Source organism: Lingula anatina, chromosome 3 (assembly GCF_051362555.1).
Source record: "Lingula anatina isolate TDL-2025a chromosome 3, LinAna3.0, whole genome shotgun sequence".
In the NCBI taxonomy this organism is placed as follows: Eukaryota; Metazoa; Brachiopoda; class Lingulata; order Lingulida; family Lingulidae; genus Lingula; species Lingula anatina.
The window spans coordinates 24229409-24249888 of NC_141769.1; the positions used below are offsets into that span (position 1 = coordinate 24229409).

At 33.6% G+C, this 20480-nt stretch overlaps 3 protein-coding genes across 3 annotated transcripts; 2 read left to right on the forward strand and 1 right to left on the reverse strand.

Annotated features, from left to right (window-relative positions):
- Positions 1–1431: 1431 nt before the first annotated feature.
- LOC106175704 (hsc70-interacting protein) lies at positions 1432–15484 on the reverse strand. Its single transcript, XM_013557828.3, has 12 exons — positions 15341–15484; positions 13321–13442; positions 12805–12859; positions 12482–12551; positions 11597–11667; positions 10901–11052; positions 10473–10583; positions 9685–9787; positions 3505–3621; positions 2964–3158; positions 2491–2703; positions 1432–2172 (listed from the first exon to the last, which is right to left on the reverse strand). The coding sequence occupies exons 2-12, from the start codon at positions 13434–13436 to the stop codon at positions 2164–2166; spliced, it is 1212 nt and encodes a 403-aa protein (XP_013413282.2). The 5' UTR covers positions 13437–13442; positions 15341–15484; the 3' UTR covers positions 1432–2163.
- On the forward strand, positions 3837–9393 carry LOC106175703 (sarcalumenin). Its single transcript, XM_013557827.2, has 6 exons — positions 3837–3930; positions 4720–4827; positions 5295–5417; positions 6096–6212; positions 6792–6916; positions 7438–9393. Exons 1-6 carry the CDS (start codon positions 3846–3848, stop codon positions 8326–8328), a joined length of 1449 nt encoding a protein of 482 aa, XP_013413281.2. The 5' UTR covers positions 3837–3845; the 3' UTR covers positions 8329–9393.
- Positions 15485–15557: 73 nt separating the features above from the next.
- Positions 15558–20043, forward strand: LOC106175702 (xaa-Pro aminopeptidase 3). The gene is made up of 7 exons (XM_013557826.2): positions 15558–15729; positions 15978–16726; positions 17222–17309; positions 17712–17846; positions 18054–18241; positions 18656–18776; positions 19176–20043. The coding sequence occupies exons 1-7, from the start codon at positions 15678–15680 to the stop codon at positions 19337–19339; spliced, it is 1497 nt and encodes a 498-aa protein (XP_013413280.2). The 5' UTR covers positions 15558–15677; the 3' UTR covers positions 19340–20043.
- Positions 20044–20480: the final 437 nt, after the last annotated feature.

The window sequence follows — 20480 nt, forward strand, 5'->3', positions numbered from 1 at the left end:
CTTTTACTTTTAGGTTGAATTTCATTCACACCAAACCCATAACGATGTGAGCAGATCAAAATCATATATGAAAATACTATGATGTGAGCAGATCAGAATCATATATGAAAATACTATGATATATGTTATGTTTAATGATATATGTTATGTTTCTTGAAAAGAGCGCATTTCTTCTTACACCAACGAATGCTAGTTTTCTTACCATATGCAAATGCGGGAAGGCATACAAAAATCAGCCAGAGCGCACAAAAAGCCATCAAACGGAGCACACCTAGAATTAGCTCCACCTGGTCTTCAATTGGGTACTCTTCAAACACGAGTACATTTACTCCGAGTTGCGCGTGATCACATTCGCTACTTTGCATAATAAATCATATCAAATTGCATCTGAATCATCTTCACTATCCATGCTTCGTAGTGTATACGATATCTATGGGCAATGACGTCACTATCTGTGATGTCATGACGTTGTGACGTGAACATAAACAATGACCATGACGATATCGGAAACGTTAATATTGTTGTGAACAATGGACATCAACGACAGGAGTAACGTTACATTTTCAACACTTGCAATTCATAGCACAGAAAAACTGGTTTTAATTTTTACTAAAACTTCCCCCGTCTTATTTTTGTTTTGAGACGATAGAAAATACGCATTTGTACTCTTCCTTTTAATTTCACATTCAAGGAGCAAAGCGCACAGCACGGCGCAACACCAGAGAGATAGCAAGCCGTGATTGGCCCAATGCCAGCATTCCAACATTAGCTGCGAGGAAAAATCCCTTACGGGGAAGTTAAAAAGTCAAATGCATGAAGATGTAAAAGCTTCTTTCGGGCCTCAAAACTTACTTTTCGTCTTCCACCCTTGTTGCCAGGTTGTGGCTGCTTGTCTTGGACATTTTTCTCTTTTTCCCTAAGCTTTCCCGGCGGCTGGCTCCTCCTTCCAGCTTGCCTTTTTTCAGAGGTCCTTTTACTTATATCGGCTTTATTTTTCTCCTAGCTAAACGAGAGTAGTGTTTTTACCTGGTTTGCTTGATATCGATTTCTGCTTTAAAAGTTTATTGAATAAATAGTCGTTTTCGAATTAGATAATTTGTTAAATTTCGTCTCGTTTCATCGACAGCCGATAAAATAAATGCTTTGTAGACTATCGGTAGAATAAATTATGTGGCAGGTAATAGATGCCCCTCTTCTAGTTGCACCGTCTCACTGCAAACTGCCTCTCTTCACACTTTTACAAAATTCCCATCGACAGCGATTCCCAGCGGTGCAACTTCCTCACGTTCTCCAATCGTGTCTGAACAGTTTGAAATTTCAAACCATTTTAAAAAATAACATTGTATCTCTCCGTACCTTAGATATCCACCATTTAATGTGCCTGATCATTCGGAAGTTTTCTAATAACATATTGTAGGCAAAGCTGTTAAGTCCATTTTCACCTCAACCTCCTTTCATATAAGGCTTACATTTATTTCACTACAATGTTTGTATCAACATGCAATCTCCAAAAGGCAAGATAAAACGATCGTGTTGTTTTACCTTTTCCTGAAATCAGTTTATTTGATTTGCAATCGTTTTACATTGCTGAATACAACACATTGTATAATTAACATTACTTAAGTTGAACAAGTATATACAGTGACTTTCATTACTTATAAAATTCAATAATCCTGAAATAAGTTCAATATTCTCCTTTTTTCTAACAATAAATGTTTTAATTGAAACATTAGACAAAAAATACAAGAAAAACACTAACATATTTGCCCTATAATCAGATACTTACTAGTACATGTGTACTATGTTATAATTCCACTGCATTTTCTAATAAACATTATCATTATCTTGTCACCAGCAAAACTAATGCCAACACAGAATATTCAAGCATTTTTTGCACATTTACATAGCAATTGCAGCCTGCAAATAGGCTTTAGATTGAAAATACAAACATCAATGTAATCTAAAATAAATTTATGCCTCCTTTGCATATTAGCTAAAAAAATAATTGCTGAAAGATTCACAAGCGACTTTGAATGAGCAAACATATGAAAAGTGCACGATGTCCTAGTAGAAAGAAAGTTCCACTTTAGCCTCTTTCATCCCCTTATGAAGTCCACATATTTTTAACAATTCACATGATTTGTGAATAGGGCAGATTTATTATTAATCCACCTGTAAAGGAAAAAATAGGAAAATACATGTAGGTTAAATAAAAATCTAAATGGAAGATAATTCTATGTATTGAAACTAAGTTTGATGAAAATTTTTGTCATTTGTTTTTTTTTGCAGACAAAAATTTTAAAATTACACACCATAGTAAAATCTTTTTCAAACTCAAGAATTCTTTTTATACTAATTTAGATAAATATCTTCTTTAAGTAATTTACACAAAAAGGACTGCATTTTAACCTATTTAACCACACAAAACATTAAAAAAACAAAAAACATATGCAACAATTAAAACCAAAATATTAAGATCTTAATCCTTACATCTCCCCCTCCAAAAGTCTGCGCTCCTGCTCCTCCAAACCCACCACTAGGTGGTGCTCCAAAACCTCCAGCACCACCACCAGGGGTGCTTCCCCCGCCAACTTTGGAGGCCAACTTCTCCATGATTTTCTGGACTTTGGGGTTATTTTGATACTTGGCGATATTTGCAGGGTTTTGGCTTATTTCTTGGAATGCTGTTGCCACTTCTGGGTCCTACAGGGATTGAGAAATATTTTTCATTAAGTAACAACAGAAAGTTCACCATACTCATAACTACAACTTCTTTAGCATTCAAAGCAGGCTATGAGGATTTAAACTAATTTTTATTGAATTCTTCTGTTTATAGAACAAAAGTAGAAAAAATAACTTCAAATTGTTTTTCCTGGATAAAAAAGTCAATATTTCCAAATTCATTATCATTTTTTTTCAACCCTAAGTTTACATGAGTTGATGAATATGAAATAAAATCTTACCTGGAAAGCCTGCAATAACTCTGGGTCACTGAGAAGAGTTGATAAATCTGGCATTCCAGCTGGCATTCCTCCTGGCATGCCACCTGGCATACCACCAGGCATGCCACCTGGGAAGCCACCTGGCATGCCACCAGGAAAGCCGCCTGGAAATCCACCTGGAAAGCCTCCACCATGCTGCCTTTGTTCCTCCTGCTCCTATAAATCAAAATCCTCAATAAGCAGAGACTTTGTCTATACAGATTAAACAGCATTATTCTGGCACTGGTTTATAACAATATGTATCTAAAAGTTAATTAGTACTAGTATGTAATACAGCATACTGTATATCAACCAGTCTCATTTAGCAGTACTTGATTAGACTTGAGAAAGGTTAATCCAAAGCTAAATACTGAGGATAATTTGTGATCCTGAAATATACAAAGTGTTTAAAATTAATTTATTTTGAGAGGGGGGGGGGGGGGGGGGGTTAAAATGGAAATATGTTTCTGAACAGAAAAATAATGCATTACAGTCAATAAATTGCATATGAAATCAAATTTACCTGTTTCCTTCTTTCTGCTTCTTCTTTAGCTTTTCGCACCCTTTCCTTCCTTTCTTTCAGTTCTTTCTCTTCTTTCTTGCGTTCTTGTTTGCGCTTGTGCTCTTGAATTTTTAAAGCCTAAAAAAGTACACATATCAATAAATTCATGATGTACAAATTACTCACATAAATCTTTTGTTAAGACATTACTTCTATGTGGCACTCTTTAAAAAATATCCCCGGTTACTGGTCTTAAAAAAATTTCATCAAACGTATCACAAAACATATCCTCGCCACCTTTCAGTTTGTGTATGCACCCTGGCAAGCAGGTCAAGGTCATTACCCACAATGCACCATTCACAATGGTAGCTTACAGCAAAACAAAAGTGGCATGTTTGCTTATTTTTTGCTTTTCTGAATATTATGTGGGACCCAGCAATGGGAAAGGTACGTAAATTAAATTCTATTAGTGTTTGAAATATTCTGTTAAACTTAGAATAGAAAATATTTCTGAGAAAACTCCATTATATGCATAATCGTGGGAAAATTCTTTCTGGCCCTGAACCATGCATTTCATTTTCAAGTACCACTAACACAACCCAGATCTCATTCAATTTAAAGTGAAAGTGAAACTTTCCACACTCAAAATGAGTTCAGTAAGTTCCTTGAACTTTTTCACACTCTCAAACATGCAAAATAATGCCTTGCCTAGCAAAAACAAACTTTTTGTTCATGTTTACGGGTGCAATAGTCAGAAGACTCAATAGTCTAAAGGATAATTGTTCCAAAGGTTCACTGAACAGGGGCGGATCCAGAGATATTTTCTGACAGTCTTCCAAATTATCTTTGTTGATCCATTCACCATTTTTGACCGTCTTCTGACAGAAAAAAATTAGATACCCATCAATGTAAACTTGGAAATCTGACCGTCTTCCTTAAGACCCAGAAGACGGCCTAAATCAGCCCCTGCTGAAGAACCTTAGGACAAACCAACCCTTTTATTAAAAAAAAAAAAACAAAAAAAAAAAAAAAAAAAAAAAAAAACAGGTGAGATGTTACATTACCACTGACTTTAGAGTCACAGCCCAACATAACAGCACGGGCATAAAGACATAGGGACCAAAAATTTTTATAATACATAATCCCTGTCTATTTGAAACTACATTGCCCATTTGTATTTGGTTATAAATCTTAAACAAAGCAGCCAGTTTTAATATATTTCTTATTTTACTTCAGAAGAAAAATCCTCTACCAAACAAGATGTGTCCCATTCCAGATTAAGAGACAGGAAGAACTTGGAGAATATACTTCAACTGTCACCAGATGTTCATGGCAAACAAAAATGTATGATTTATATTACATAGTAAATGTATACATTTTAGTTATGTTATCATTAAGCTCAAGGAGGTTTTGTTTAAAATATACTAGGCGTACAAGGCAAAAATCTGGATTTGGACAAATATTCCAAGTCCACTAATTTTACTTTGGTGGAATTTTTTGGTAGAAGATAGAAACAGAGAAATGGACTCTATCAATTAAAAAATACTCAAATAAAAATATCAAAGATTGTGAAATTTAATATAAATATTATACAACAGAACTTTGACAAGTCATAGACTGGATTCAATGTAAATCTTCAAAATAATGTCAGTGGAAGACCCTTCACAACTTAGATTTTAAATCCCATATTGCATTTTTTTTTTTTTTTTTTTTTTTTTTTTTTTTTTTTTTTTTTTTTTTTTGTCAAGTGAACAGAGCTCTAGTGAAGCAGCACTGTATTATAATCTATATATTTGTTTTTTCCTGAACAGACAGCAGCTCCACTTTAAACATCAAAGCAATACTAGACAAATTGAGGGCAATATACCAAAGCAGTATTAAACCATTAGAGGATGTTTACAGGTTTACAACACTTGGAAAAAACACAGTGACAGGTATGTAGTTTACAGGCTGGCTTCCTTGTTGTGTGTGTGTGTGTGTGGGAGGGGGGGGTTTCTATGGATGACGTAAGCACATAATAGCTTGATGGCAGAGTGTTATCAGTGAACTTGAATTATGCACACAAACTCTACTAGAACAAACTGATAGCATATCGGGTCAATTTGTTTGCAAAAGACTGAAGATTTTTTTTAAAATTTACTACTACTTGCATTTCAGTATGTTCCACATAATACTGACTGACCTTATATATAGGCATACATATATATCAAAGTATTATATGTACCTCTCCTGCTATTTAACCTGACATTTGAATCCTTCCCTAGAGCATGCCAAGAAGACCAATTGAAATGGCATGAATAATTTCTGTAATATCACTGGTCAATGCCTCACCTGATATAATCCTTGGAGCCATTTTCACATTAGAACGTGGGCACATAAACTGGTCTAATTTTGTAGACAATAAATTTCTGCAAACTTTGACCTTAGATGTATCTGTAGCAGTGCACCTATTTTATAACAAAAAGTCAATACTAGTTCATAAATTTCAGGCCAAGTACCTTCATGATATTATTATTTTTACTACTGCAGTATATACTGAACAAAAACCTAGGTGATTTTGCTATGTAATACTGTCATCCACAAACTGATATTTGAAAATAAAACGCTTTCAGATGGTGAAATCTATGCCAAGCCTATGATATTATTCCTTGGGCCCTGGAGCACAGGGAAATCTACAATGATAAATTATCTAGTGGGTCTGGAAGATGACGCATATAAATTACGCACAGGTGAGGTGAAGTCCCTTTTTTTGGATCCCAAATCATTATATTAATGTGAAACTAATCTGAAGTAAAGTAGCTATAATTGCTGTTAGTCTATCACCCTTTCTTGAATATAAATTATGCAAAGGTGTGTTTGAGAGTATTCAACTGTATCCAATAAAACAGGCAATCTTTAAGTATATTTTTGAATAACACATGGACAGATACAGCTCCAGTGTTTGGAGAAAAATAATAATTCATTGGAGTTAGTAATCAAGGAAAAGCATTTCAGTTCCGATTTGACTTAATTTATGAAATAAAAATTACACATTTATTTTTGTAATAATGTTATTTATTATTTCATCATTTATTTATTTTAATTTTTAATAAAACTTTTTATTTAAACATTTATTTAAACATGAACAATGGATTTAATTAATTATATTATGTTATTATTACAAACTTATAAATTACAAATTGAAAAAATCTGTGGTAAAATTGGTATAAATACCACTCAATCACCCATTTTTTACATTTAGACTAATATATATATATATATATATATATATATATATATATATTAAAGAAAATATCAAAAATTTCCAGGAGCAGAGCCAACCACCTCAGACTTTACAGTATTAATGCATGGAGAGGAATACAGGACTATGGAAGGGATAGTCCTGGCAGCAGATCATACCAGGTCCTTCTCAGCGCTGGAGAAGTTTGGGCAGGTACATACTGGAGTCACATTTGTAAAAATTGCTCAATGACAAATAAACATGGTAGTAATTAATATACCAGAAGTAAAAATTATAATAAAATAGTAAGGGTTGTGAAAAATACAATTTGTAGACGTAAGATTTGAGGTAAGGGCAAAATTACTAAAACCGTAACAATTTGTGAAAGGTGTCACTATTCTCATCTATGGAAGACGGATAAACGTGTACAGTTCCATTAGATCAGACTGAGCTGGCTCTGATTACAGCATTTTCACCCACAAATTTAAATCTTCTTACTGATTGACTTCATTGTAATTTCTTCAAGGTTATCGATTTATCATTTCATTTACTCTAAACAAACTTGCTGACATGAACTTGTTGAATTTTTTTAATCAAATCTTCAGGCACTGCAAATCAAAAACACTTGGGGGGGCATATTAATTTTGTTATAACTAAAAGAATCTTGGGAATATTATTATAATCCAGTTAAGATCTTGGCCTTAATACTTCTTTTTAAAACATCCACATTGCAGGGTTTCTTAGAGCGACTCCAGGGGATTGAAATGCCACACAGACTCCTCCAGAAAGTTACCTTCATAGACACTCCAGGGATTATAGAGAATCGTAAGCAGCAGGAGCGAGGTTACCCCTTCAACGAGGTGAGCCAGTGGTTTATAGACAGGGCAGACCTAATTTTTGTTGTATTTGATCCAACGAAACTTGATGTTGGCACAGAGCTAGAGGCAATCTTTCAACTCCTCAAGGGAAGAGAAGGACAGATAAGACTAATTCTCAACAAGGCGGATTCGGTAACGCCTCAAGAACTCATGAGAGTCTACGGTGCTTTATTCTGGAGCCTCGCCCCTCTTATCAATGTAACCGAACCACCTAGAGTTTTCATTGGTTCATTTTGGGCCAATCCAATCAAACCTAACACTATGACACAGTTATTTGAACAAGAGGAGAACTCTTTGCTTCATGATGTACACGAAGTAGTCAGAAATGGGGTTGCCAATAAAATTGCCTTTGTACGTCAGCACGCTATCAAGGTACGGATCCATGCTTTGTTAGTAGACAAATATGTGGAGGTGTTTAAAAATAAGAAATCTCTTTTCACAGATGATGAAAAGATTTTGTCGCATATCATTGATCATCCAGAGAAGTACTACATATTCCAATCTGTGCAGAGCCACGCAAACATCAGCAAATACGACCTCCCAGATCCTGACATCTACAAGGACTTCTTCCACGTGGAGGCAATTAACACTTTAAAGTCATTAAATTATCACTGTTCAATCTTCACAGGTTGTATGTATGATGATCTCAATGCTGCTATAACTGTCGATCTACCAAAGTTACTGCAGGAGGTTCGTAAGGGGCAGGATGTATGCACAGTTGGGGACAAGGATTGTGAGAATAGTTAAAAGGAAGGACACAAAGGAGCTTAACACTCCCTGATATGTTTAGTCTCAATAATATCTACTATTTCTGTGGGTGAAGTCAAAGCCTTTTGTCATAATCATATCATATAATACAGTAGACTATGCATAACTCTACACCTTGTAACTGAAATTATTGTTTTACTGGAACAAATTTTATAGAACAGATTTTTTTTCTTCTGTACTAGCTGAAATAATATGCATAGTTGGAATCTTCACATAACATGAACAGATTTTCGCCAATTTTAAAGTGTGTGAGTCATGTTAAGTCTACTGTGTATATTCCTTTCATCAACTATTTTGGTTTTAAAATAGCAACAGACTAATTGCTGTCTTTACTCAAACAGAAGTCTTGAGAACAAAAGCTTGTCATCTTTCTTGAAGGTTTGTTCCACAAACCAAACTTAACTTAAAGCCCAAATTTTTTTACTTTTATTTGAACCAAAGTAAAAAAAAAATTACCTCTTCAAAATGATTTTATCAAAACTTAAAATAAGCAATCAGACTGAAAACTACTTTTTTAGTGATCCTGGATTGAAACAGCCCAAATCTTTGTATACGCCAGGACCAACTCCTGAGTTCTTTCTAGTCCCTAAACTGTAAGCTAAATCTAGTAAGGTGAACATGTTCATTATATAAATATGCAATATAGTCCCCCATATTTTGTCACAAAAATATTTTCTTAGAACACAAAATTTCTCATCTGCACTGATCATACAAGTAGGCCTATAATTTTATTATATATAATATACATATACGGTGCATCAGCAGATTTTAATTTACTGTTTTATCTGTGGTGCATATAAAATGAAGTTGGTTTTATCAGACTGTTCATCTTTAACAAAATGATATTTTTATAAACTGATGGATGCTTTATCTCAATTTTTACTAGCTCAAATGCACGGAGGAATGATAATGATTGATAATTACGGACAACATGTTGGTTTTACGAAGATTATTTTTTCTTTTTCTACAAATTTATGTTAAAATATTATGTGAATTGAATGCATTATTGTTTTCCTAAATTAAATAAATAATCCTGTTGTGACAGCATTGTTTGTTTTAATTATCTATTTAATTTTAAGCCACCTGTTGAATTATATGCATATGTTTTTCAAACAGAAAGAGGTCAAACTGATTAAGAGTCAAAACATCGATTTTTAGAAACAATTTCCTTTTTAACCAATAATAATAATAATAAATTTAAAATGCATCATGCTGTTATCGCATTAAGATGCTTTCAGTTTTGAAACTTTAAAAAAATAGTCAACCTTATTACTGAAAACTTAATTAAACTTCATTCAACCCTAATAATGCAAATAACTTCTAGTTACTACTCACCCTTGGTTTGACTTCCAGTAACATTTCATTAGCATCTTCAGCAAAGTCTATCCTGCAGGACTCGGTCAGGTCGTGATATGCTGCCTCCCAGTTACCCAAGAGTCTGATAAGAAGTGAAATTAATTTTACTTCCAAGGCATTTATTGTGATTTTCTTGCCTAAACTTCATAATGATTATCAAAAATAAAAAACATCAAACACGAAACACTTAAAGGGATAATAACTCTTCGTTTTGGCCAAAAAATGAATTTTCCTGGAGAAAACAACAATTTTACCATACTTACCAATGGTTAATGAATCCATTTTTACATTCAAATTTAGTCCCTGGTTTTTTTCTAAAAAGTTTGGTTTTTGTTAAAATCTCTTAAGAGATTATAACGGAGTATAGCCATCAATGGAGGTCACGTTATTTGAAGACCAGCTCAGATATCAGAATAATAGCTATAACTGCCGTTTTCGTCGTAAAACAGAATATATTATATTTCTATGAGTTATTTACAATGTTTTTATTGTGAAATATAGATTTCATACGAAGAGTTATTATCCCTTTAATCACAACTATTTTTTTTTCTTAATTCAAAAAATTATAAAGAATAAGGTACATTAAACAGATTGTTTTTATAAAAATCTAAACCACTTTTTTCAAATAATTTTTTGTAATTCTAATTTTTATTTACTTGCATGTTAACATTTGATCAGAATTTTTTTCAGCCAGAGAAAATACAGAGTGACACAAGATAACATAATGTTATTCATTCATTACATTTCCACAAACTTTTTCACGGTACCTGTGTGCTTTTCCCCTCCACTTCAAGGCAGCAGCAGAGTCTGGGTTCATAGAAAGCACATGGTCGCAATCCCTGATGGCTGCATTGGGTTTTTGCATGCGGACAAAACAGCTGAAATTGCAGAACTATCAAATTATCACATTGTTATGAATGATGATTTTTTAGATAGATTTAAATTTATTAACAACTAAAAGTGTGGTTAATGCTTTGTCAGTTAGTTACCCAGTCGTATATTACATAAATATTTATTTAATCTAATTCTTTATGTCAATCAGACATAAATTCAGTTATTTCCAGTAATAGATTAAAAATTCTGAAGTGATGCCCATGAAAATTCCCATATCAGCTTCATACTCTAGTTTTTCTTCAAATGCAGCATCACATTACATCCAATAATTTTCTTCATCACATAAATATCAAAATCTTACCACGCTCTTTTGGTATACAACATGGTGAGGTGGGGGTTGTTTTTGATTGCCTCCGTGAAAAGTGCCACAGCCTCCTCCAGTTTTCCATCATTCATCAACTCCATTGCCTCCATTTTCTTTTGGTCAGCAAGGTCACTCATTTCATCAGTCACCTAGTAAATGAAAAAAAAAATCAACATAATGTGAGTTTCACAATGTCCATAGATGTGGAGGCTGAACTTCTTAGCCATTTGAAAGAAGTTTACCTTCCAAATTACACAAGTTAGATGGGTATCACATTTATTACAAAGTATTTCCTTCTAAAGCCCAAAAATCCTTATGGCTGGGTGCACACCTTTGATAGGCAAGATAAACTTCAGTTAAACTTGCCAATGAATATCAATGTCCCAAAAAAAAAACCTCTTTTGGAGGTTTTAAAGGAACTGACAAGAATTAGAAAGGAAGATTAGGGTAACAGACTGGGATATAGTACACCAATTTGCAAGTATATTATAATCCTATATCACATTATAAAATAATCATTTTTAATATAATATAATATAATATAATATAATATAATATAATATAATAAATTAAGCTTCTCAATTCCTTTTGATTCAGCCTCAGGTACTCCTTTTTATCACTGTACAGAAAATCATAATAATATAATATTCTGTTGGCCTAACATAAGCACACAGCCAGTGCTGTGAATCTTACCTCCAAAGAAGCATCTCCCATATCTGCAGCAGCATCTGTGTCCCCTTCTATCACTCCCTCCATGTCAATATCTGGAAATACACATGAAGATCCATATAAGAATAATTAAAGAGGCAATGGGCAAGCTACTGAAACAAAAAATCTTTGATATGTACAATAGTTTTAAAGATGCATACAAAGTCAATTTTTTGTCACAAAAAAACGACCAAATGCCAGCATATAGTTTCAAGTAGTATAACTAAGAGAAATACCAAAAGGCATTGTTTAATTTTACCCGAAAATGATGTTTGAACGGATTTTTCTGCTAGCATTCTATGCTGTATGTCAATGGGGAAGAAAAGTAGGTCACGAAAGTAAGTTAAATTTCTGACCAGAAATTTAAAGAAAGGAGCAGTCTAAAGCTCTTTTATGGCTGTTCGAGTGATCTATTCAGTTTATCCCTTGGCATGTCCAATTTATTTGCGTCGTATAAGAAGCTAGTAGAAGTGGTTTACATGTGTTACTGGGAATCCACGCTCCACCGATGCTCGGTTCGTATGTACCTTTAAACTTTCTCCCTCATACAGTCTCATACTTGAATTTTAAAAAATCTAATAACTTCATTAACCAACAAAAATGTTTCCTCTGACAGGAAGCCAACCAACTTTGCAAAACTAATAAATCAATTTTAAGTATTAGGAATGAAGTGTTGCTTTGAGGATTATTATTAATTCTTTTCTAATACACATTACAAATTTCAACATTTTTCATCATACATGACTCATCATTTACATTTAAAAAGTGTAGAGAATGTCCTTAAATATTCAGAGGGCATAAATTCAGATCATCCATTCTAAAACTTTCTGATGACTTTGTCAACAACCCTGTCACCTCAAGGTCACTCACCAAGGTCACTCTCTGGGCTTTCTGGTTCTGGTTCTGGCTCTGGTGGTGGTTCTGGTTTGGACTCTGCTTTCTAAAATGTAGATATAATTTTAGTTTTAAAAAACTGCAGATCACTGAGATTACAGACTTCTGTGAAGGCAAAACATGAATTTTTAAAAACAATGAACAATATCTTGTGGGGTCTTTTAATTTTTAAATGTGAGAAAAAGTATTTTGAATAGATTCCCCTTATTTTCAATAACAAAAAGTACAGTTACTGCATTAGTTTACTGTTCTACTTCCCAAATTTGATATGCTGTTCACTCAAAGTTGCTCATACTTACTGGCTTAGGTTCTGGTTCTGAAGGCTTTGGAGGGTCAGGCACTTTTGCACCCATACTGAAAAGAAGTGCAATTTACACAATCATAAACCTTTATAATACAATACCCTACATAATTAAGTTAAAACTATTAATTTTATTACTTTATCACCATTTAAAAATGTTAAATAACTTTTCACAATATCATCAAAATTAACATGTCATAATAAATATAATCTATATCAATATCCATCACTTGTTTTCATCAAAGATTCCATAAATGTCTTTAGTACTCACTTTGGCTACAAAGGAAGAATTGCATACAAATAAGCAAGATAAACCCTTATTTCTTATGTAAAAGCACTTTTTCAATTGCAAGAAAAATTCTGAAATACCTTGAAGCTAGGATATGAATTGTTTAAACTGCATTTGAAAAATCAGCCACACCAATGTCAAAAAAAACTTATCTTACACCTTCATTTAGACACTAGTACAGTACACATATATATATATTCTACATGTGTACCATATATCATATACCTTTCTATCCACTGCTTGTAAAATGACAGTTCTGGAAGGTGCAGTATCTCTGGTTTAGCTTTGCATAATTTTACAAACTCCTGAAGAAGAGTCAATTGCTCCTTGTTGACACTCATTTTCACCTAGAAAGATATGTAAATCCATTCAAGGGTTTGCCACCACTGCAGAGTTAGATTAATTATATAACCTTTTTTTTTTTTTTTTTTGCATTAACTACTCTTTTACTCTAAATTTCCCACAGTGATACAGCTGTAAGGGCTGAAATTGCTCCCCTGGTAAAAAATTCATTTTCACACAAAGTGAGACTGCAAACAAAATAAAACAAAAATAAATAAATAAATAAATAAATGTTTATATATATTTTTTTTTTTTCCTACTTTTCACAGAAGTTGTTTTGCAAAGTAAAAATGATTGATCTTAAAATGTATACAGAGGTTATGTGTATTGAACTGGTCTGCTAATAACTTGGCGATATTACGTAAACTGCTGAAATATTTTTTCTTTTGCGCAACATCATTATGTGGTTTGGTGTATTAACCATGGCTTTCTTGGTACCAGCTTTTAGCTTTTTTTGTCTATATTCAGAATAGAAAAACTGCATGAAAATATCTATATTTTATAAAAAGTTATGGGAATGTGAATGAAGTTGGTGGTGGAGGATGGGAAATAGTTACTTTGAACGGGGGCGTCTCGATAGTCCGAAGGTTCATTGGTCCGAAAAGTGGTAACATTTTCATCGATTTTTAATCAAGGGTTCATTGGTCCGAAGGTTCTATACATAGTGAACATTCGGACCAATGAACCTTCGGACTATTGAACCTTCAGACTATCGCTACGGCCCCCTTTGAACCTTGCAGTGTACTCACTATAATATTTATAATACTGCTGTAAAAGCAATGATATTTCCAAGATTTAACCATCAGTACCGTTCTTACATGACATCTATCTCTGAGTCCTACACATCACATCTGGTGTGATTACTCTTGAACAGAACCAGCAATCTAACTAAAACCGTGTTCCCATAATTCCAGCTAAATTGCATTCAGTTTAAATGTCCAGAATGTCTGGCATGCCTACTGAAGCTGCTAGGGGTATTTAACTTTCATGTGTGCTCAGCTTAGCAGCCTCAGCTACATGCTTTCACTATAGATGCTGTGACAAGTGGTTTCAGTTTAATGATGTTTTTTTTCTAAGGAAACCCATATGGCAGTTAAATTTACCCTATGTAACACAAATTAGACCATCATAAAGTCACGTGGTCTTTTCAGCACAGCAACTGAAAGAGGCATTACTCATTTCTGTGAGCACGCATTTGTCTCATTAGTATTACAAAATTATGACCAAGGAAGAAAAATTTGATTTTATTTTAGTTCTGCACAGGCTCTTTGAATATTTGTTTTGCTTACTATCAGGTATTATATACTCTATTCTCTATAAAAGGATTACATAATTTACAAATAGGAAATATCCATTTTTAACTAGTAATTTTACTGCACTCAGTACCACATATTTTCAGTTTTAATTCTTAGATTTTCTTGTGTTTTTTAAGCAAACAAATTTTTTGCTAGATCATGAAAAGGCGATCAGTCTTTAAAAAACCAAATAACCTACAAAGGTATTTGTAAATTATTATACAAAATTTAGAGTATTGCTGCAGCTTGTGCCAGTGTCAGGTTTAAATTGCTGAAGATTTCCACTTTCAAATTTAATGTCTCTTATCCTCTGTAAATTCAACAGCAACAGTTGAAGTGCTCTGTCTCATTCGGCTAAATATTTAAAGTGAAATAACAAGGATCAATATATTGTAACCACTGCTTACTGTCATCAAAGTGATTAGGATAAAAACTGAAATACTTTCTACGCTTTGGCTGTTTTCATTCAATGATTCGCTCAACAAAAGAATTTAGTGTTTAAATCTTTGTAGCAACATATGCATTTACATATCTCAAAGCAAAAGTTGCACCATTACTACATGTGACTCGAAATATCAAATTCCAAAGATAATGTCAGTCAAATATACCTAATTGCGTGGCACTCAGATATAAGAGAATACCCTGCCGGTAAAAGCACGTTGCTGCTGTCTGCTTCACTAGAAACTTCCAGGTGGGGTAAACCGACGGTCACGAGGTTTCGCGCGATTGACCTAGTTATGTTCACACGTTTTTAATCGTGTGCGTCTCGTCTGTACTACTTTTAATGCTTGTGTTATTCTGAATAATAAAAAATAAACTCTGTTCAATGTAAATATATCTTTAAAGTACATACAATACCCTTTATATTACATTTCTGTGAGCAAGCATTTTCACGAGGCCAAACGAGACTGACCTAGTTCAGAGGGAAATAACATCAAAACAAAAATGGCCTTATCCGTGAGAGGTTCCACTCTTAAAACTATATGGAAGCTAAATGGTATGTCTGTGTTTATTAGTATTGACACATTATGTTTATTTTGTTACATTGTTTTCGAAGATATGTAATTCCTCACGGCCTTTTTCTTGCTTGCTCACTCGCACACGAAAACTTTTTGCCTCCATATATTTCAAAGACATAAGTCTATATTATAATCAGTGATTAGTCATTGAATGTACCACTACATGTAAGTAAACCTCTAAAGATTTAGTTTAACTCTGCCATTAATTTCACTGTTTGTTGTTTAGGATTTCTAAAGACACTCCCAGCTTGCAGCATTGCTGTGCGATTATTCGGTCAGCCAGCCCCTCAAACACACCCTCATCTTTTGAATACTGGAGAGGTCACTCCTGGAATCTCAAAAGAGGAATTTGAATTTAGGAGGAACAAATTGGCCAATATTATATCAGCTCATGACGCAGCTTCAACAAGAGGAGACGAATCAAAGAACCATCTTGTAATCATCCCAGGGGCACCTGTGACTTACATGAGTACTGATGTCCCCTATGTCTTCAGGCAGAATACAGATTTGTTATACCTCACTGGATTTCAGGAGCCAAATAGCGTACTGGTTCTTGAAGTTGGGAGGGAAAACAAAAAACCTGTGTACACATCATTTCTTTTTGTACCCAAGAAAGATGAAAAAAGAGAGTTGTGGGAGGGGTTGAGATCCGGAGTAGAAAATGCTCCAAAATTAACAGGAATTGAAAATTGTCAAAATATCGATGACTTGGAAAAGTATTTGGAAAGTTATCTGAGACGCAATAGAATATTCACACTATGGTGTGACTATGCACGGCCTGTGAACAGGGAACTGCATGATGGTGTAATATCTAAATTTATTCAACAACAAAGACATTTAAATATCTATAATCCCATTAGGAGGGTGCAAGGAATTAGGATAAAGAAATCTGAGGCCGAAATTAGGCTGGTGAAACAGAGTACGAAGATTGGGGCTCAAGCTTTGACAGAGGTGATGAAGTATTCGTATCCTGGGGTGAGTGCTTGGAATTGTGCTGTTCCACATCTTAAATGCATTGACGGAGGTTAAGTGAGGACATTTTAAATTTTGTAATATTCTTATTCGTGGGTTTTCATTGGATGATGATAAATTGATGAAAAAAGTCGAGATTTCTTTTTGTCGTGATGTTAGCTCCATGGCAATTTTCTATTTAAAAAAAAGAAACCATCATGAACCTCTTAATTATACACTGCACACCCCATATCTTTCTTATCTGCTGACATTTATATCTGCTAGAAATCTTGAAACTAACCTTTTCTCTCTCTCTCTCTCTCTCTCTCTCTCTCTCTCTCTTTCAGCACTTGATTATTCTGTGAAATATGGAACTGCATGTTAAATTCTTTTCCAAACATATTTAATTTACTCTTACATTTTTTTGTTTTTGGGAAAATTCCACTAAAGATACTTAAAATAAAGCTGTGAAACATTAGTCAAATTTTATCATAGGTAATATTATTGTTTATGTTTCAGGTGAATGAAGCACACCTATATGCCAAAATGGATTTTGAATGTCGTGTACGAGGGGCTGAAATGTTAGCTTATCCTCCAGTAGTAGCAGGTAATGCCTACCCCCACCACACACAAACCATACAGTTGTAACTATTAATGTATTGATTGTGTATGCAAACTAAGCCCTCACGAAAGAGTCGAATTTTGTAAATTTAAGGTCTATTGGAAATCTTGTACATATAAACATATGCATTTTGTTTTTTCTTGCATCATTTTCTAGAGTAGACCTAACATGCATTTAACTTGCTTCCGCTAGTAATGCAAGCTTGTACTTTAATACAATTTAAAACTACTAAAAACCAACATTTAGATTTAACAAATGTGAATTATCCTATGAAAAATGGCAGTTTGCAAAATGCGTAATGCTAGCACCTTAATTTTACTACTGGCAATTACTTTCTTTAAGCTGATCTAATTTGGACATACATGTTGTATATCTTCGTTTTTCCAGGTGGTAATCGTGCCAACACTATCCACTACATAAGTAACAACCAGCTTGTCCATGATTCAGAGCTAGTATTAATGGACGCTGGATGTGAATGTCATGGCTATGTCAGTGATGTTACTAGAACATGGCCAGTCTCAGGTAGGTAATGTCAAATAAAAATAAGTCAGTGATATTATGATAACATACTCAGTTTTAAGTGCCACTGTTTCCTTTGATTGTATGTAAATTCCTTCTTCAGAAAAAAAAAGAGAGAGAGAGAGAAATGTATGGAATGGATAGCATCTTATGTGATTTATACACACAGCAGAGAATATGCCCATGACAACATATAACTTTTTACCATAGGGAAATTTACTGAAGCTCAAAGAGAAGTGTATGAAGCAGTGCTGAGAGTCCAGAAGCAGTGCATCCAGTGCTGTGTGGCCAAAAGCTCCCTGGATTCAATATTTCAGTACATGCTGAAGCAAATAGGACTAGAGTGTCAGAAACTTGGGATATTACCCAGACACTTGTATGGAGCTGAGTTGTCAAATGTGAGTCAGGGCTTACTTGGGTGTGATTTTATTCTTGTCAAATTCCATATTATATAAAAGTAAAAAAAAAATTACCCCACAGTGTCAGAATGCTGCATTAAAAATTTTAAGGGGTACTTTTGAAGAGCTAAAAGTGCTGCACATAAATAGAGAGATCAGTTCATATTTGTTCATTGTAACATGTACTGATGGAAAACGTGCACAGACATTATCCAGATCTTTGGACACGGGAAGGGGTCACACAAATACTATTAAACATGTAACTAGATATCTGTAATGTAAAAAATTATTTACCAATTTATACCAAATCCTTCTCATTTCATACTCTGGTCATTTTGTTTCTAATGAAAAATGATTACATTTTGGTATTCGTTTAAACTTTAAAAAATGATTTCTTTTAAATTTACCCACCAGCAAGCCAGAATGATTTGCCCGCATCATATCGGACATTATCTTGGAATGGATGTCCATGACACCAGCCTGATGTCCTGTAGCCTTGACCTTGAACCTGGAATGGTGGTCACCATAGAACCTGGTAAGAAAACTGGTTGCTGCTTTGATCACAACTTCTGCTTGTACACAGTTCACTCTTAGCTCATAAAAATGACAAAATGAAAATTTTGTAGAACCGCAGTCAGAAGATAGCATGGTAAAGATTTTTTGTCAAGCAGTGAATTGTAGTCAATTTTTGGTCAAAATGCAAAAAAGAAGTTGCTATCAATGCATAAACAAGACCAAAGACATGTTTTCTTCTGGTAAATAACAGCAATTTACTCTTACTGAAAGATGGTCTCATTTTCTATTCATTAGCAAGATGTCATAGATCCTTTTTTTCATGGATTTTTTTTTCTTTTTTTTTTTTAAGCAGAGTATGTTTATAGACAGTTTCCACCAGTTAACTGTGAGTTTGTACATGTGTGCTATCATTTTACAGGTATTTATCTCCCAGAAAATAATCTGAGTATACCAGAGAAATACCGAGGAATGGGTGTGAGGATCGAGGATGATGTCCTCATAACATCTCATGGTCCAGAGGTGCTGACAAGTCTCTGTCCAAAAGAGCCAGACGATATCGAAGCTTTGTTAAAATCGAGATAGATGGCATTATAAGGAATAATGTCTTAAATTTTGTTCCATTTAGTTATTTATTTGTTTCTTTCTTTCTTTTATTATTTTTATGAAAATGAGATGTCAGATTGTTGATATTGAGAAAAAAATAAGAAGAAATCAAAACAGACAGCTTTGATATTTTTATACATAATATGGTAAATGCCATGTTTTTCAATGGTCAGGAGATAAGAACTGGGTATGAAAGACATTACTTCTCACAATTATAGTATTATGATGAAGACCTGTTCATTTGAAAGAACCAGATTATACAGAAATCAATGTGTTAAAGTATAGATACTTGTTTTTGAAGTTTATGTTATAAGATATTGCCTTATCCAATACAGGACTAAGAGAAGAATCAGATATGCAATTTTGAGAAGTTTCACTGCTTGAAGGTATCAAAACAAACACAGTTTGTGTGCTGATTTTTTTTAGCTCATAACCCAAAGACCAGTTACTGACCATATTATTTTACTGGCTTATCTCCACTATTACTGGCATTTGGCCTTGGGCACTAATGTAATTTGCAGACACTCTTAATGTCGTGGCTTAGTTAAAATCAGTATAGATGACGCACATTATATGTATGCAGTAGGATGGAGTATTTTTGTATGTTTTACATATTTATATTATAAGATAATTGGATGGAATAACATTATACTAGATGTATATTAGGGACAATCTCATTACCTCTCTTAGAACACTGATTATTTGACAAATAAAGTCCAAAGTGATATATAATCATTTGAAGAGTTATTAAAGCAAGACTTGAAAAATAATTTGGGTGAGCATTTCTTAAAAAGTATTTAAAATCTTCAGTAATTTTTAATTTCTTAATTAGTAAGCCCTTAATGGTAAAAGAATGGCAAATATTTTCTTTTGCATGGTCATAAACAAAATTGTTTATTGAAAAAATGTGCTAGATGGAAAGAAGATGTTATTTTTGGTATTCATGGAGAAAATGTTGCTCAAATGTTTTATCCTGTTATTATATGAAATTAGAAAAAATAAAGGGGCCCTACATTGGGGTATTGCAGTAAATTGTTTTGACTGTTATTATTCGTTAACATTTCATTTTATTTTAATTCTTCCCTTTGAAGAAGTATTTTGGATATAATATCAAATTTAT

Excerpts from the sequence above, each read along its gene's own strand:
- LOC106175704 (XM_013557828.3), bottom strand. The coding sequence starts at position 13,436 with ATGAGTGTCAACAAGGAGCAATTGACTCTTCTTCAGGAGTTTGTAAAA. Across the intron at positions 12,552-12,804 it reads CAGAACCAGAACCTAAGCCA|AAAGCAGAGTCCAAACCAGA; the intron begins GTAAGTATGAGC and ends TCTACATTTTAG. Across the intron at positions 11,053-11,596 it reads TGGGAGATGCTTCTTTGGAG|GTGACTGATGAAATGAGTGA; the intron begins GTAAGATTCACA and ends TTCATTTACTAG.
- LOC106175703 (XM_013557827.2), top strand. The coding sequence starts at position 3,846 with ATGGTAGCTTACAGCAAAACAAAAGTGGCATGTTTGCTTATTTTTTGC. Across the intron at positions 3,931-4,719 it reads GGGACCCAGCAATGGGAAAG|AAGAAAAATCCTCTACCAAA; the intron begins GTACGTAAATTA and ends ATTTTACTTCAG. Across the intron at positions 5,418-6,095 it reads TGGAAAAAACACAGTGACAG|ATGGTGAAATCTATGCCAAG; the intron begins GTATGTAGTTTA and ends AAACGCTTTCAG.
- LOC106175702 (XM_013557826.2), top strand. The coding sequence starts at position 15,678 with ATGGCCTTATCCGTGAGAGGTTCCACTCTTAAAACTATATGGAAGCTA. Across the intron at positions 17,310-17,711 it reads TTATCCTCCAGTAGTAGCAG|GTGGTAATCGTGCCAACACT; the intron begins GTAATGCCTACC and ends TCGTTTTTCCAG. Across the intron at positions 17,847-18,053 it reads TAGAACATGGCCAGTCTCAG|GGAAATTTACTGAAGCTCAA; the intron begins GTAGGTAATGTC and ends TTTTTACCATAG.